At 40.1% G+C, this 17,479-nt stretch overlaps 1 protein-coding gene across 4 annotated transcripts in view; it reads left to right on the forward strand.

Moving 5' to 3' along the window:
- LOC149159644 (serine/threonine-protein kinase STY13-like) overlaps nucleotides 1–16,360 on the forward strand; it is a 30,416-nt gene extending 14,056 nt beyond the window's left edge. The window contains exons 4-7 of one of the 4 annotated variants that reach the window (XR_016261757.1): nucleotides 15,053–15,177; nucleotides 15,300–15,458; nucleotides 15,835–15,961; nucleotides 16,220–16,360. Coding sequence is in view for 3 of the 4 variants with exons in the window: in XM_089436531.1 (XP_089292657.1) it covers nucleotides 15,053–15,177; nucleotides 15,300–15,458; nucleotides 15,693–16,019 (611 nt within the window). In the remaining variant the exon portion in view is untranslated. Of the gene's footprint in view, nucleotides 1–15,052; nucleotides 15,178–15,299; nucleotides 15,459–15,692 lie in introns of all 4 variants that reach the window. The other 3 variants (XM_089436532.1, XM_089436531.1, XM_089436533.1) reach the window with 3 other exon arrangements.
- Nucleotides 16,361–17,479: the final 1,119 nt, after the last annotated feature.

A 17,479-nucleotide genomic window follows, 5' to 3' on the forward strand; every position in this document is an offset into this window, starting at 1 on the left:
AGTTTGTTAAGAATTATGGGAGAATAGCAGTGCCTCTAACAACATTATTGAAGAAAGATGCATTTTCATGGACTCCAGAAGCAACGAAGGCCTTTGAACATCTTAAGGAGGCAATGTGCCAAGCAACAGTCTTAGCTACACTGGACTTCACAAAAACCTTTATTGTGTAATGTGATGCCTCAAGAAGTGGAATTGGCGCTATTTTAATGCAAGAAGAAAGACCCATTGCTTTCGAAAGTCGTCCAATCAAAGGAAAATATTTACACAAAGCTATTTATGAGAAGGAAATGTTGGAAATACTACATTCTCTTAAGAAATGTCGACCCTACCTAATGGGAAGACACTTCAAGGTAAAAAAAGTTCATGATAGTCTTAAACACTTTTTAGAACAAAGATTATCTTTAGAAGAGCAGCAAAAATGGGTCACAAAAATGTCGGGTTATGACTTTGAAATCATCTACAAAAAAGGGAAGCAAAATGTTGTGGCAGATGCACTCTCAAGAAAGGATGGGGATGTAGAAGCATTTCTTTGCGCCATTTCTATTATCCAACCAGATTGGATAAACGAAGCAAGGGATGAATGGAATAATGAAGAGGAAGTGTGGGCACTCATTCAAAATATACAACAAGATCCTAGTACATTTGATACATTTAGCTGGAAAAATGATTCGTTATGGTACAAGGATCGATTATACCTATGTAAGAATTCCCAGCTCAAACAAAAGATTCTTAGGGAAATGCACACCTCTCCCTAAGGCGGGCACTCAGGATTTCTAAAAACCTACCACAGGGTTAAGAAGGATTTTTTTTGGGATGGCCTTAAATCGGATATTCAAACGTTTGTGGCGGAATGTTTGGTTTGCCAACAAAATAAAGTTGAAACAATTAAGACCCCAGGTCTATTACAACTTTTATCCATTCCAAGCCAACGTTGGGAGGAGGTTTCAATGGATTTTATCACAGGTTTACCCAAGTCCGAAGGAAAGAGTGTTATCATGGTGGTAGTTGACAAACTTACAAAGTATGCACACTTTTGTGCATTATCTCATCCATTTAAAGCGAGTACAGTTTCTACTGCATTTATGGAAACAATTCAAAAGCTACATGGAAACCCAAAGATTATTGTAAGCGACAAAGATCCCATTTTCACTGGAAATTTTGGACAAAATTATTTTCTTGTCTTGGTACTCAGTTAGCTCATAGCTCATCTTATCATCCTCAATCTGATGGGCAAACTGAGATAGGAAACAAATGTTTGGAAAGATATCTTCGTTGCTTTGTATGTGATAAACAGATACAATGGGTCAAATGGTTGCCTCTGACTGAATGGTGGTATAACACTTCCTTCCATACTGCAACAAAAATGACCACATTTATGGCACTTTATGGATATCATCCACCATCCATCACATCATATTTAAGAGAAAATTCTAAGGTTCAAGCAATGGAAGATCACATTGAGCATCAGCAACAAGTTCTCCAACTCTTAAAGGATAACCTCACCTTGGCTCATAATAGAATGAAACAACAGACAGATCAACGTCGCAACGAAATAAGTTTTGATGTAGGTGATTGGGTATTCCTACCGCTACAACCATATAAACAAATGTCCCTCAAGCAAGCTAAGAAGAATAATAAATTATCACCAAAGTATTCTGGTCCGTACAAGGTGTTGCAAAAGATAGGTACTATGGCATACAAATTGGAGCTTCCTGCAGCTTTCCGAGTGCACCTAGTTTTCCATGTTTCATGCTTAAAGAAAGTTATAGGTGACAAGCTTCCCGTTCAAACAATATTGCCAGAACTTGATGAGGAAGGAAAAATCATATTGGAACTTGAAGCAATCAAGGAAACAAGCACTCAACAGCTACGAAATCGATCAATTTCAGAGTATCTCATCAAGTGGAAGAACTTACTTGTTGAAGATTCCACATGGGAGGATGAGAATTTTATACAGAAATATCGAGAACTACTCAAGCGTTGAAAACAACACTTTTTTGAAGGAGAGGGGCATGTTAGGTCCCTATAATACTAGTGATTCCCCCATTACTATTGTCGTTGTATCCCTTATTGTTATTGTTGTGCCCCTATTGCCTCCATATTGTTATTATTGTGCCCCATAGAATCCCACTATTGTTATTTTTGTGCCCTTATATTATTATTGTTAAGTCGGCTTTGGTTATATTGTGACCCCTTAGACTCCTATATATAGAAAGGAGGTTTTGTCATTTGTATCATCCAAGAATTGTTCATTTGTGTAATGTAAAGGAGGTTGCCCCCTCGAAGAGGATTATTTCTAAGGCGTTGATCTATCTTTTTGTGAGTTGGTTTCGTAATAGTTTTTGAGCAAATACACACCAAGGGTAAGAACCGTTTGGAGGAAAAACAGTTAAATAACATGGTTTATGTTTAGTATAACCTTAGGTTGAGGCAAAACCAGTTGCTAAACAAGACACTTGAATCAAGCAACATAACTTTAGATGATTTTGATCCATCATCAGAGTGGGTTGTGGAGACCCAGGAACCAACATTTGACAATGAAGATATTTCTTGGATGGACTTGGACCCACTTCCAACTCCACCTTCATGGCCAGGGGAATCAAGTCCAAATCCCACTATAGATCCTCAATCTGCTACTGCTAATTCTAAGGAGGAAGATGAGGGGTAGACTGAGGATGTTGATTCTGATTAGTAAGTCAATACTAATTGTATTGTAGTTTGATGTATCAAAGGCCATATAGAGTCTGTATCTTGATGTATTTTGTTTCAAACATGTATTGCACTAAGTATTATTTTGGTATTATCATATTATGCACTCTTACTTACTATATAAATGAGAATTTTTTCATATTTTTGTATAATGGTTTGAATTTATATGGATGCACATGAATATATATGTTTTCCTTTAAAATTTGAATATTTTATGTATTTTTGCTCAACCATTTTTTTGGTCCGGTTTTTTTACCGATTTTGGTTTGGTTCTAACCGGTTCTTAGTCTGAAGGGTCTACCAGTTCGACGACCGGTCCAGTTCTGATAACTATGACCCCCACAGCCTGCGCACCACTAGTGTCTTTGCTGTAAGGATGAGGATGGATCTGGTCCGACACCTTCCTCAACTGGGCCAATCTCTCATCGTTATAACCAATTCCACCCCAAAATTCTTGCATACTAAATCTTCCTTGAGCCATGGGTTGTCTATGGTTTAACCTATCACTATGCATACATGCCTAAATCTTCCATGATCTAGATGGCTACCCCATACCTGGCCACGATCATGGCTCTGATACCATTGTAATATTCCTAATGGAAATATTAAGTGAATAACAAAAACATGCACTATAACAACTAGGAAATTCAACACATACACAGGAAATCAAAACACAAGAGGAAATGCACCAAAACTCTGAGCCATTTTATTTATTTTGAGCAGAATGGAGTACAATGAGTATGGAAATAGGAACTTGGGCTTGCTACAAGTTAGGTGAAACCCAGGTTGGAATTGTGATGCCCAAGTATTGGAATGACTCCACCAAAAACCTTTGTGCTGACCCAGTAAATTACTACCACTGCTGCTGTAGGTGAACTGAGATTTCGGCCCTCAAATCTACTCCAAAAATTCTGCAAAATTAAATGTAGGCTCTCTACACCAGCTCCAACAAAACCCAAAAACATCTCATGGACCTAAGTGGTGGAAATGGTCCCGGGATAAATTGAGCCCTCTAACAATTTTTGCTGCTGACTGCTGAATGGAACTAGGAATTCTGCCCTAAAAAGTGCTCAGAAAATTTCGTAAAATTAATCCTAGCCTCCTCTCACCAAACCCACAAAAACCCAGAAAGGGTTTGGGTTGAATCCACCGACCCTTGGTGACCCCCAACAAGTGTGAATTACCCAATTTGGCCAGAAAACGCCCCACAGAATGGAACTGCTGTAGGATGCCCAAAATATGACACTGAAAGCCTCCCAAAGTCCTGCAAAGATCCCCTTCGGAAAATGCTTGATTTCTCCAACCCAAATTTCCTCGGAAAGAAGCCACCTCCTGCTCCTGCGCAGACTTGAGCCAGTGAGCTCTGCGCACTATCAAAATGAGGGGAAATTCGTCCCAAATTCTGACCTCACTCGCTGCCCTGCAAAATGCTCCAAATCTCCGGCCTTAACTATGAAGAATGTCTTAGCAAAATCCTGGAGTCTCCAACCAACTACAACTGCTCCAAATGATGTGCCATGAACTCCTTTCGTGCCCGGGAAATGCGCATAACTGGGAAAACTCCTGCAATGAAGCTCAAGGAAAGCCCTGAATTGGACCCCAAATTACCTCACTAGGGAGACACTCGAAGTTCTCCGAAATGAATATGGAAATTCTACTTGGAATTCCTAGTGCTAAACAACAACTTTTTTCTTGTGCTAAACAACCCTAAGAAAAGGTGAAAGGTGAAATGTAATAGTCAAAAGATGATTAGCAAATAAGTCCCTCCTTTTATAATTTCTCCCCATGCTTCTAGACTCTTTTTTTAATTATTATTTTATTGGTGGAGGCCATTTTCCACTAAGTGACTTTTGCCTCCATTCTAATAAAATCTCCAATAAAATAATACTTGCCACCTTTCTCCAAAATAATATTTGCCCCTTTACTTAATATCACCAAAACTAGGAAAAATTCTCATGCTCACAAAATTGGGGATATTACACTGTAAATGGGTGTAAAAACTGAAGTACAAAGCTGGTGGTTCCATTGATAGGCTCAAAGCTAGACTTTTGGCGAGATGTTTTGCTCAAAAGGAGGGCATTGATTATGAAGAGAAGTTTGCACTTGTTGCAAAGAAAATGTCAATATGTTTAGTGTTGTCATTGGCTGCCCAATTCAGTTGGAATCATTATTCATTGAAACACGAATCTCCGATCACACGCGATTAATCGTGAGTCAAACTCTGCTCTTTTCTCAAATGAGCCGATTCAACTCTGGGCTAGTCAAACTCACGTTGACTGAGTTTGAATTGTGTTCAATGCGAGTTTGACTTGCGACTCATCAATTAATTGTGATTTTGGCCATTGAGGCGATTTTCAGCCCTTAACTCGGCAAGCATCTGTTTTAATTTTTAAGGTTCTCGTATTTTTTCATTGCGTGGTTTAGTTGGGTTAAAAATTAAATGTCGGTTTGTAATTGACTTCTCACTACTCAGACCCTCAAATCATATGCTGAGAAGGTAATAGAGGCATGGTTTCTGTTTCAGTTTACTCCGCGTAATAGAGTTGCAGTGTAATAGAGGCGTAGTGTGCAGTGTGCTCTAGTGTAACTTCAGTGTGTGCTTTGTCAGAGATTTTAGTAGCAAACCATCTTTTCAGTAGCAATCAAGAGATTTCAATTACTGCTTTTTCACTGATTAGTATGTACTATTTTATAAACTTTGAGAAGTAGATGGTTTTGGTTCTATGTAGTCACTGGTTAGGATTTAAGACTCAATACTTTGGATTATGTTTGGACTCATAACATATTTGAGATACTTATTCATTCAGATATTTTGGACATCTATTGATATTATGCATTGTTTGGACATGGCTTTATTGAATATCAATGAAAAATGTTTTTTTTTTTCAATATATGTGTATATCTTTATTTATTGAATTCGCCGATTTTTTCCCGATTTTTCCTTGATCCGATTAAAACTCTTCGCCAATTTATTGCTGATTCTGAGTCTGGTAACATTGTGTTTATTAGATGGATGTCAAGTCTGCCTTCCTCAATAGTGACTTAGAAGAGGGAGTATATGTGGTTCAACCCCCATATTTTTAAATGGGTGGAAATACTTAGTTTGCAGTGTTGAAAAATAATAGCGAAAAAGGGTTCTTTGATTTGTGCCATAACCAAAGTAACCACAATGAGTTTCTCCTTGAGCATGCACAAGTTCCAATGAATTAGGAGTTAATTTTTAAAAAGTAGGACGAGTTCCTAAATTTTAGGGTGAATTCCTAAAAGTTAGGAGTGCAAGAAGTAGTTGACTAGTGCTAATTAGTGGAAGGCCGAGTTTATTGTCTTCTAGTGCGAGCTATTTTGGGTAAAAGACGAGTTAACACAACTAGTGAGCTTTTGTTAACTAGTCAATCAACAGTTCGACTTTCATCAAATAGAACTTGCTGGTAATAGCCTAATTGAAGTGCTTAAAAAGGAGGAGCAAATGCACAAAGGCATAATTTGATCATTGTCTTGTGAGCACGAGTTGGTGAGACAAGGTAGTAGAGAGCACAAGTTGGTGCTTGTGTGAGTTTGATAGAGAGCAGATAGGGATCAACAATCTTGCAAGGGTTTCAACCCTGGTTCAAGGGAGGAAAACAAGTTTGCTTTCAGATTGAAATAAGTTGTATTTGTAAGATATCTAATGCTTTGTTTCTATTAATAATCAAGTAGAGGGTTTTCCCAGTTGGGTTTTTATTTTGTGATTGTTGTTATCTATGTTCCTATTCCACTGCAAAGTTTAGTAGAGAAATTTTGTGTTCATATGAGAAGAAATTATATTTCAGATTGCTCATATTAGTAGATTAGAATTTCGTGAATTTTCTACATGCAGTGAAATGTCCCCAATTTTGATGAGCATGGGATTCACTGAGTTTTGCCCAATTTTAGTAATATTAATTAAAAACGGGCAAATATTATTGGAAAAAGGAGGCTAGTATTATTTTATTGGAGAATAGCGGCAAATTATTATCTTATTAAAATGGTGGCAAAAGTAACTTTTAGTGGAAAATGACCCCACCAATAAAATAATATTAAAAAAAGAGAGTCTAAAAGCATAAGAAAAAATTATAAAAGGAGGATGGACTCATTTTGTGGATTATCTTTTGGCTATTACACTTCATATTTCATCTTGTCTTGGAGTTGTTTAGCACAAGGGCCAGAGTGTTGTTTAGCACCAGGAATTCCAAGTGGAACCCCACCCTCATTTCAGAGAAATTCGAGTGTCTCCCTAGTGAGGCAATTTGGGGAGCTCACTTCAGAGCTTCCATTGGACATCATTGCAAGAGTTTGCTCAACAATTCGTTTTTTTTTTGGGTGCAGAGTATTTTTGTGGAGCACATTGTGGGAGCAAGCGTGGGTTAGAGGCTCCTAGATTTTGCAAGGAATTCTCTTATTGTTGGACTAGAGTTTAGACAGCTATTCGTCGGGCTAGATTGGAGGCCATTACCTGGATCAATTTTTCTATCTTTTGGCAAAGGGCGTAGAAGCTATTGACCATGTGCTGCGTAGGGGTTTAAAGAAGTGGAGTCAGAGGAGATAAGGGTTGGAAATAGGAGGTATTTCTTATTGGAAAATTGAACCGTAGTTGGGAGAAATTTTCTGTGGTGGATTTGGGCATAATTCAGTAGTATCAATTCTATGGGGTGTTTTCTAGCCAGATTGGGCAATTCTCACTTGTCGAGGGTCACCCGAGGGTCATTGGATTCAACGCAAACCCTTTCTAGGTTTTTTTGGGTTTATTGGGAGGGGTCCGGGGTTAATTTTACAGAAATTTCTGAGCAGTTTAGAGGGCGGAAACATCAATTCTATTGCAATAGTAGCAACAATGATTCTCTAGGTAGTGCACATATTTTGTGGTAGTCATTTCTAGCAGCGGGGTCCGTGAGATTTTTCTGTGTTAGTCTAGGTTTCTAGTGAGGAGGCCACCCACAGAGTTTTAGCTCATCCCAGACACTCTTCAGGGAAGATATTCCAGTTCCATTAATTAGTCAACAACAACATTTTTTGGGCAGGGTGCAATTTTGGTGGAGAACCTCTCTGACATTTGAGCATTGTACTCTCACCTGGGTTTTGCGTAGCTTGTAGTAACAAGCCTAGGTTCTACCTTTCTTTTCATATGTTGTACTCAGTGCTCCACATCAATAAAATGGATCAATTATTCGCCCTATTTCTTGTGTTTTATTGACTGGTGCATGTGTGGTAAATTTTATTTGTTGTAGCTTAGTTCATGTATTTGTTATTTGTTGTAAATTTCAATTTTGGATGTTACAGTGGTATCAGAGCATGATCTTGGCCAACTATGGGGAAGCTAGCAAGATCATGGAAGTTTTAGACATGCATGTATAGTGATTGGTGAATTTATGGACACTCCAATGATGCAAAAGGGAAAGAGTACACAAGGGATTATGGACAAGTTGGTGAGGCAAAACCAATAGGTCCTAAAGGGGATGCAACTATGATGGGAATGTTGATACATAACTAGCAGAGAAGCCACGCACATGCATGCACAGTTCAGTAGAAAAATACCAATGGCCAGTCTAGCCAACCTACCATGCCTTATTTTCTGGATGAACCAGAGAAGGAAAGGAAACCAGACTCCTTTGCAGATTTGATGAGGTCCTTCATGGATAGGATTGATGAGTATGAGGTGTTGGACTCCAAGATCAGAAGTCTCTCTTGTTTGAGGAGCATAGATCAGGCACTGGATCATCATATAGAGGAGGGCAATTAGAGGGTGAGATTAGGAGGCGCTTCTACTGGTGGAGACCTAGCTTTAGATATCAGGAGTCTGAGGAGGAGATTGAGCATGAGGTTGATGGCACGCAGGAGTGTGAGGAGCATGTAGACATACCCAACATGACGCAGGAGTCACCCTTGTTGGAGATCCCTTTGCTAGCTCCAGTTGACACCTTAGTCAAGAGATTAGATCATACACTCAAAGGGCCATCTGTTGATGAGGTGCCACCCATGGATGACGTGTTGTCAGTTGATGAGGTACCGAGGGCTGTGTCTGAGTTGTCAGGTGATCGCAACCCACATCAAATTGGTGAGGTGTCGAGAGATATCCATTGACAAAGTGCTAGTAGGCATAGAGTTATACAGAGCCGTGATAAAGTTGGCAGATGGTAGCTACCTACAGTTGATTATTAAGGATGTTATGCATAATGAGTTATCTATGGAGGGGTGGTTAGTGGCTCATGTTGAGCCCATGGTGGAGGAGGACGAGTAGCCATCCTCCATCCTTGGAGTCAGTCATCGATGGGGAGTAGACAGGTGCATCGACAACTAGTAGAGTTGTTGTACTTTCAGACGGCAACCCTCTTCAGGCATACATCGATGGGGCTTGCAACATTGTTGGGTTGCCTCCACTCGTTGGTGAGAGAGAGGTCGTGTTACCTAGGCAGATTACATTGGTTGGCCAGACTAGCGAGGCGAGGTGACACGAGTTGTGGAGGGTGCAACATTCGCGTGATGGAGGACTTGTTCTGTGTACGGGTGTTCGTGCATTCAATCCCTCTCTTGGGGTTGGATGGCGAGAGATATTGAGTTGGTAACCGATGGAGCTAGCTGGGTGCTTAGATACATTCATGACCATGGTTTAGCAGAGGTCGTGGATTACCAGAGGGGCTATAGGGCCAGACTGTTGTTGGGATCTAGGTGGGGTTCTCCATCACATCATGGAGTCGGTAGGTGATGGTAGTAGTGATGTGATGGACTCGATGGTTGGGAACACCTTTTTATATCCCCTTCAGAATTTCGGACAACACTAGTGATAGGATAGATTGACAAGGGGGTGGGCAGATTTCATGAGTTGTCATGGCAGGTTGGCTGTGCATGGGATAGTAGGACGATTAGTGTACTCTGGCAGGAGTTGGTCGGAGGAGGTGGCATTGGCAGGCCACCAGACAGTGTCTTGTATGGAGTCGAGAATTTTCCATGAATGCAGGGGACATCGAGCAACAATGTAGTGGGGTCACTGTCATTGGCACTTAGGGAGGTTTGCTTGTCAGATCTCTCAGGGAGGATTAGGAGAGGAGGTCCACACATTAGGGGTAGTGGCAGTGACTCGTGAGTTAGGGGAGATGATGATGCAAGTTGATGCCCACTGACTTAGTTTTAGACCATGGCATCCAGGGGTGTATCAGGGTATGCAACATTGCACAACAATATATAAAGGAGCACGACGGTGCATGGTGGTGCACAATGGTGTGTAGGGCAACACTGTGGTATAGGAGCAACTCACATCGCAGTGCATTTCTTCGTAGTGTGACAGACACATCAATACAGGAGGGATGTCAATTGATCTGGGATGATGCAACAACATGTAGTAGGGTCTAGCGGTGCATAGAGATGTGCAATTGGGTGAAATTGTATGCCAGGGTGCATAAGGATACATGGTTATATACAGTCGTTTGCGGGGTTTCACTGCGGACTAGGGGAGTGCTACTAACAGGGGGATTCCTTGACGTGAAGGTCAGACATGCCAGTGAGGTGGGCATACCAATGTTTGGTGAGTGGGACGTTCATAGGGTTGGCTGTGAGTGCCCACATGAGTTCTTGATGATACCCATCGAAACCCACACATCTTCCACTCGTTGGCACCACGTGCAGTTGAGAGGAGCATTGTTGTGTCCAATCCAGGCCCACAATATGGATAACAGGGCTTGGGGAATTTGTCTGAGACGACACTATGAGGTTTAGTGCCTGAGGGGCATGATAGATATTCTCTAGTGGAGGAGCAGGGTCAGTGCGCGAGTTGATAGCCACAACTTGGGGGATGAGGCGATCTTCTGCAGGGGTGGCATACTGTTCATTGCTGAGCCTACACTTGGGGAGTTGGTCACGGGGGAGACATGTGGAACTATTTTTACAGGGCATGTCGGGATCTTGCATGAGCAGGGGATACTGTGTACAACTGAGGTAATTTCTAGTGGGTGTTTGGGCTCCAAACATTGTATTGGCACATTATCGAGAGGGCAAATGGTAGACTTAGTGGTGATGGTTGGCAGGAGCAAGGCGGATCCGCATACATTGAGTGGATTGCAAGTATCGAATGCCCATCGATTGGCTGCATTCAGGGGGTAGCTATTTGGTAGATATGGTTTCCATCGGTCATTGGTACTACACAGTGGCAGGGACACAACATTTTAGCATGCATTAGAATAGTTCATGATATATGGAGCCTATATATTGGTTGTATGCAGGGACTAGAGACAAGGCACAGATGGATTCCAATAGTTGTCAGAGCTATGCCATAGCAAGTTTGGCTATGGGATCTAGGGATTCAGTTGGTTGATAGATTACTCTATCTCGTGATGAGCGGAGTCATGGCAGAGAGTGATCTAGTTCACTCTTGGGTTGACACATGGGATTTTGTGGAGCCTTTCATTGTATGGTGAGGTAGGCATTCCTTGTTGCTACACAGGTTCAGGGTTAGCTTTGGATGGGTAGGCTTTGGCATCATGGAGATGCATGGGCAGGATGTATTTGGCCTTTACCGGTATTTCACCATCAGGTTCCAGGAGAGGAGGATACGATATGCGCATGATGGGAAGTCAATTATGATCAGAGTGGCACAACATCGACATGGTGGCATCTTTTTGAGATTAGCGTGGGACCCTAGTATCGAGGGATTCATTTGTGACAAGATTGTGCACGGATTCAGGGTGACTCAGTGGCACATTTGGGACCTCGATATTGTTTGCAGGGACAATTTGGGCCAATAGATAGAGGGAGCACTTGTTCGAGCATTGCTTGAGGACAAACAATTTTTGGTGGGGAGGACTGTAATGTTCCCAATTTTGATGAGCATGGGATTTACTAGGGAATTTTGCCCAAATTTAGTAATATTAATTAAAAAGGGGCAAATATTATTGGAGAAAGGTGGCTAGTTTTATTTTATTGGAGAATAGCGACAAATTATTATTTTATTAAAATGGCAACAAAAGTAACTTAGTGGAAAATGGTCCCCACCAATAGAATAATATTAAAAAAAAAGTGTCTAGAAGCATAAGGAGAAATTAGAAAAGGAGGTTGGACTCATTTTGTGGATTACCTTTTGGTTATTACACTTCATATTTCTCATTCTCTTGGAATTGTTTAGCACAAGGGCCAGGGTGCTGTTTAGCAATAGGAATTCCAAGCAGAATTCCACCCTCATTTTTGAGAACTTCGAGTGTCTCACTAGCGAGGCAAATTGGGGAGCTCAATTCAGAGCTTCCATTGGACATCATTACAGGAGTTTGCTTAGCAGTGTGTTTTTCTTGGGTGTAGAGGTATTTTTGTGGAGCACATTGTGGGAGCGTGGGTTAGAGGCTCTGAGCTTTTGCAAGGAATTCTCTTATTGTTAGATTGGAGTTTAGACAGCTATTCGCCTGGCTGGATTGGAGGCTATTACCTGGATTGATTTTTCTATCTTTTGGCAAGGGTGCAAAAGCTATTGACCATGTGCTGCGCAAGGGTTTAGAGAAGTGGAGTCAAAGGAGACAAGGGCTAGAGATGGGAGGTATTTATTTGTGGAGATTTCAACCGGATCTGGGAGAAATTTTCTGCGGTGGATTTGGGCATAATTCAGTAGTATCAATTTTGTGGGGCGTTTTTTGGCCAGATTGGGCAATTTGCACTTGTGGAGGGTCACCGCGGGTCACTGGATTCAACGTAAACCCTTTCTGGGTTTTTGTGGATTTATCGAGAGGAGTCTGGAGTTAATTTTACAGAAATTTTTGAGCAGTTTAGAGGGCAGAAACCTCAGTTCTATTCCAGCAGTAGAGACAGTAATTCTGTAGGCAGTGCACATATTTTGTGGGAGTCATTTCTAGCACTTGAGTCCGTGAGATTTTTCTGGGTTTTCTGAGTTTCTAGTGAGGAGGCAACCCGCAGAGTTTCAACTCATTCCGGGCACTCTTCAAAGCAGATATTCCAGTTCCATTCAACAGTCAGCAGCAACATTTTCTGCACATGGCACAGTTTTGGTGGAAAACCTCTCTGGCATTTGAGCATTGTACTCTCACCTGGGTTTTGCGTAGCCTGCAGTAGCAAGCCCAGCTTCTACCTTTCTTATCATCTGGTGTACTCAGTTCTTCACTTTAATAAAATGGATCAGTTATTCGCCCTATTTCTTGTGTTTTATTGACTGGTGCATGTGTGGTAAATTTTATTTGCTGTAGCTTAGTTCATGTATCTGTTATTTGCTGTAAATTTCAATTTGGGATATTACATGCAGACTTAAGAAGGATCTTCATGGCCTTAAGCAATCCCCAAGAGCCTGGTACAACAAGATTGATTTTCATGTCAAGCACATTGGATTTAATAGAAATCCAATGGGTTCAAATTTGCATGTTAAAAGCAATAGTGTAGGTGATATCACTATCATTATTTTATATGTAGATGATCTGATCAGAACTGGAAATAATGAAGATGTGATAGGAGGGTTGCAAGCTGGTCTGAACCAGAGAGCCGATATGTCTGAACTTGGTCTCCTGCACTACTGCTTACAAGTTACAGATAAAAAGTTGGCAGCAACCTAACGTGATTTTTATGTCCAAAGCAAAATATGCATGAGAAATCTTAGAAAAATTCATGACTTAATGTAAGCCAGCCTTGACTCCCATGGAGGCTGGTGCAAAGTTATCAGTCATGAATACTAATAATTTAGTTGATGAAACTGTATACGAGCAGCTTGTTGGCAGCCTCATATACCTGACCACCACAAGGCATGATTTGAGTTTCTTAGTTGGATTAGTTTCCAGATTTATGGATAAGCCAAGTCAAAGTTGGTGGAAAGCAGCCAAGAGGATCCTTCAATATGCCAGAGTGACTCTTAATTATGGTCTTCAGTTTGAGAGTTGCAGATTTCAAGCTCCAAGGCTAGTCATATCCAGATTGGGCAGGTTGTATTAGTGAAAAGAAGTCTACTACAGGGTAAGCTATCATCTTATGGATTAGCAAGAAGCAACCAGAGTTGCCTTGTCTTCCACTGAAGCAGAATAGAAAGCCACTGTAAGTGCCACCTGTGAGGCTGTTTGGTCAAACAGAATTTTGGGAAACATTGGTCTTCATTAGCAAAATCTAATATCTATAATGTGTGACAACCAGAATGCCACTGAGATAGCAAGACATCCAGTTTATCTTGACAGAACTAAGCACAATGGGTGCATTATCATAGCATTCAAGAGAAGATGCAAGAAGGAGAAGTTGAGCTTCTCTACTTTAATACTGAAGATCAATAAGTACATTTATTCACTAAATCATCGGGGAAAGAAAAGTTTATGAAATTTAGGGAAATGGTTGGTGTTAAGGCCAATGAAATGGTCATTAAGAGAGGGTGTTAGATTTAATGCCCATTACAAGGTGTGATTCTGTTAGCTAGTTACCAGGTAGTTGTCCTTTGTTATTCCTTTATCTTGCTGAATTCTAGGGTGTTGTCTAAGGTTATTTGTTTAGTTGGTAAATTGTAGGTGTATTTCTAGTTGTTAGTGGATTTTCCGGGAGTTTTTACTCTAACCAAATCCTCTATGTACAAGAGTTCTATCATTTGAATATAAGGGTGTTATTTAAGAAATTATCTTATGTATTTTGAAATTAAGGGTGTTATTTAAGAATTTTTCTTGTGTATTTTGACTTGTGTCAAGGACTCTCTTCATATTTTGTTTTCAGTTTTATTTTGTAATTCTCCGATTATCTGGTGGCTTTTCCTGAGAGTTTTCTGAAATCCCAGATGCTGTGTATTCCCATTGTGTTGAAGAAACTTTAATCGTTACTTCTGCTAACCAATGTTGTAACTAGAATTTACAGTTTTCCAAGTTTCTGATCTCTAGAGAAACTCTGCTGTAGGGTTAGTTGATACCTCTTTAATTTATTGAACCATATGTCCTTGTTTGACGAAGAGGCAGATGCTCCGGGCATCATTTCTATTTAATATGGCTCCTCCACAATACTTTTCCTGATATTTTCCAGATTTTGTCATAGACTGTGACTCACCTGACACATATTTTGACATCAGGGCCGGTACTCATAAGAGGAAGCCCTTCAACTTACTTTTTTCTAGGCATATTGTTGATTTTGTCATCTTAATTTTGGTGGCATATGGATAATTTTATGCAGTGTAACTTTGTTATGTTGTAGTGGTGAGAGTTATAGCTAACAAGAGATTAATGGTTGCCCATACTTATGGAATTAATGTTTGCCTATGTTGTTATACATACACTGCTGGCCAATTCTTTATCTCTACAGATAAAAGTTAAAATTATTTTGGTGCTTCTTGTTATTGCATACCATCTTAATATCCACACAACTCACTGAGGGAATGCCAATTTTCCAGACAATTTACTGCTGACTGCAAATCAGAAATCAGTAAAGCTGGTTGACTTTAGCCTTGCCCGAGAAGAATCTCTGACAGAGATGATGACTGCAGAGACAGGCACATATCGTTGGATGGCTCCGGAGGTTTATATACCCTTGGATTCTTTTATCAATAATGTTATTATCATGCATTTGCATTGTAAATATGTCTTGTTTATCTGGTGAGATGCTTAAAGTGAACTGAATCATAAGTGGTCTATGTGCAGCTTTACAGTACAGTCACCTTACGGCAGGGAGACAAAAAGCACTACAACAACAAGGTTGATGTATATAGTTTTTCCATTGTTCTTTGGGAATTATTGACTAACCGCATGCCATTTGAGGGCATGTCCAACTTACAGGCAGCGTATGCAGCTGCATTTAAGGTATGAGAAGTGTTACATGTCCTCTCCAAATTGTTATAACCCAGTTGGATGATCTGTTTGATTCTAGCTCCATCTCCCAGAGGCTTTCAGTGTCAAAATGACAGTTAAAACAGTTTAGTTTGGTAGCTGTATATATGAATACGTCTCTCAAAATAATTAGGTTGTCAAGAATGTGAGACTTACTGTATAATACTAAAGTCTGATACATGCAATCTGTTAATGAACATGTAACAGCAAGTGAGACCCAGTATTCCTGATGATCTGCCAAACGATTTGGTGTTTATTTTGCAATCTTGCTGGGCTGAGGACCCGAACAGTCGACCTAACTTTACGCAGATTGTTCGGATGCTGAATACATTCCTTTTCACTCTTCCAGGTTGTCCTCATTCATCAGTTCTAACCTTGAAGAGCAGCAATTCTAGCAAAGAATCTGGCGATGCCAGATTATTAAGATCTAATGGATTGGAAGATGGCAGTGTAGCTACAGTGGCAGGGGCAAAGAGGTTATTTTCCTTCTTCCGCAGATATTTTGCATCACGAAGAACTAAAAACTTGACATGAACTTCCCAAGTTCTCACCTTCACTAAGAGTATGATGAGCCAAAGTGCATCAAAATTTACTTTGGTAGTCATCACAATCATTGACATAGCTCATTAGCTGAAGACCAAGTTTCACATATGCCTGAAAAAAGTTTTAGGCATGCTAATTATTGTCTGTTGATTATTTCATTAATATGTGAAGTTCTTACTATTGGGATGCAGATGAGAGCTGTCAGACAAAGACAGTGAGAATATTCTGTTAAAGTTTCTCAAGAGCAATCATCTATAGGTTCTTCAGAGTATTTGCACTGCAGAATGCTTACCTTTGATCTTACTAAGTATTAAATAAACAAACTTGCTTCAGCTGTGGTTTGGGAATAATCAAATCTATACACTTGAAACTTGAAAGAGCTGGGTTGTACATATCTTCATAAGCTGGTATTGTTGCTACATAGGCTCTGATACATCTCACAACTCTTAAAGATGTCAGCTGTGACCTCATAGATGTACTTTGGGCAAGCGTCTGGATGCTCTCATCCTTTATCTCCAAGGATATGATATTCAATGATCACCGAACAGCAGAGACAAAGCTGTTACCCCTGAACTTAATAGGACGAGAACCGCTGCAGTAATGGCAACTTCAATGTGAACTAAAATAATTTGGTCATAATAACAGCTGTAATTAGGTCTTACATGTGTACAACTTCTAAAATATCCTTTGCTGGTTGTCAGAATTTTTGTTGTAAGACATCTTGATGCGAGAAGCTATGAGTCACGTGTTTGTAAGACTCGGATCACGCAGAGGGCTACATAAAGTTTGCTAATTTATACAAATTTGGTACTGGTTCAATCCTGGATCTCAGACACTTAGGTTGCCAATAGTTTTATGAAATTGTCAGTGGCTCAAAGTATTGTGACGACTTTATTGGAAAGTACTGGATTTTGCATTGGAAGCTGTAGTTTGTAGAATCTATACACGATTGTTTCTTTCCTGTTTCTTAAAGCTTCCCTCAAAATCCATTAACCTCGTAGATCTGTGCTAAAACTGATATTGATGCCGAGTTGGTGAAGTTTAGGGCTCAAACATAAGTATGCTTATTACGCATTCATATTCTCACCATAATTTTGGAAGGTCCATACTGACATATTATCATTGAACTGATACAAATCACAAAAATTCTTGCAAGCAAAGAAAACATATGATTTTTGGGAACTGATGGTATGGATGAGCTCAATTCTCTATACAAAGACATATGATTTTTGGGAACTGATGGTATGGATGAGCTCAATTCTCTATACAAAGACTACCCTACGCTAATTGCTTAGAAAAACTCATAATAAACAGGGAACCCTAAGAACATTTGTATTTGTATATATTGAATACTCTCAACAATCGACATGAAACATTTGGCTCGTTTAACGAGGCAGAGGAATTGCGCGGCTGGCCAAAAGTGGCCAGAATCTGGGCAAATTTTTTAAAAA

Source organism: Pinus tabuliformis, chromosome 5_2 (genome assembly GCF_031772625.1).
Source record: "Pinus tabuliformis cultivar Carrire ecotype Pingquan chromosome 5_2, CPIR1, whole genome shotgun sequence".
NCBI lineage: Eukaryota > Viridiplantae > Streptophyta > Pinopsida > Pinales > Pinaceae > Pinus > Pinus tabuliformis.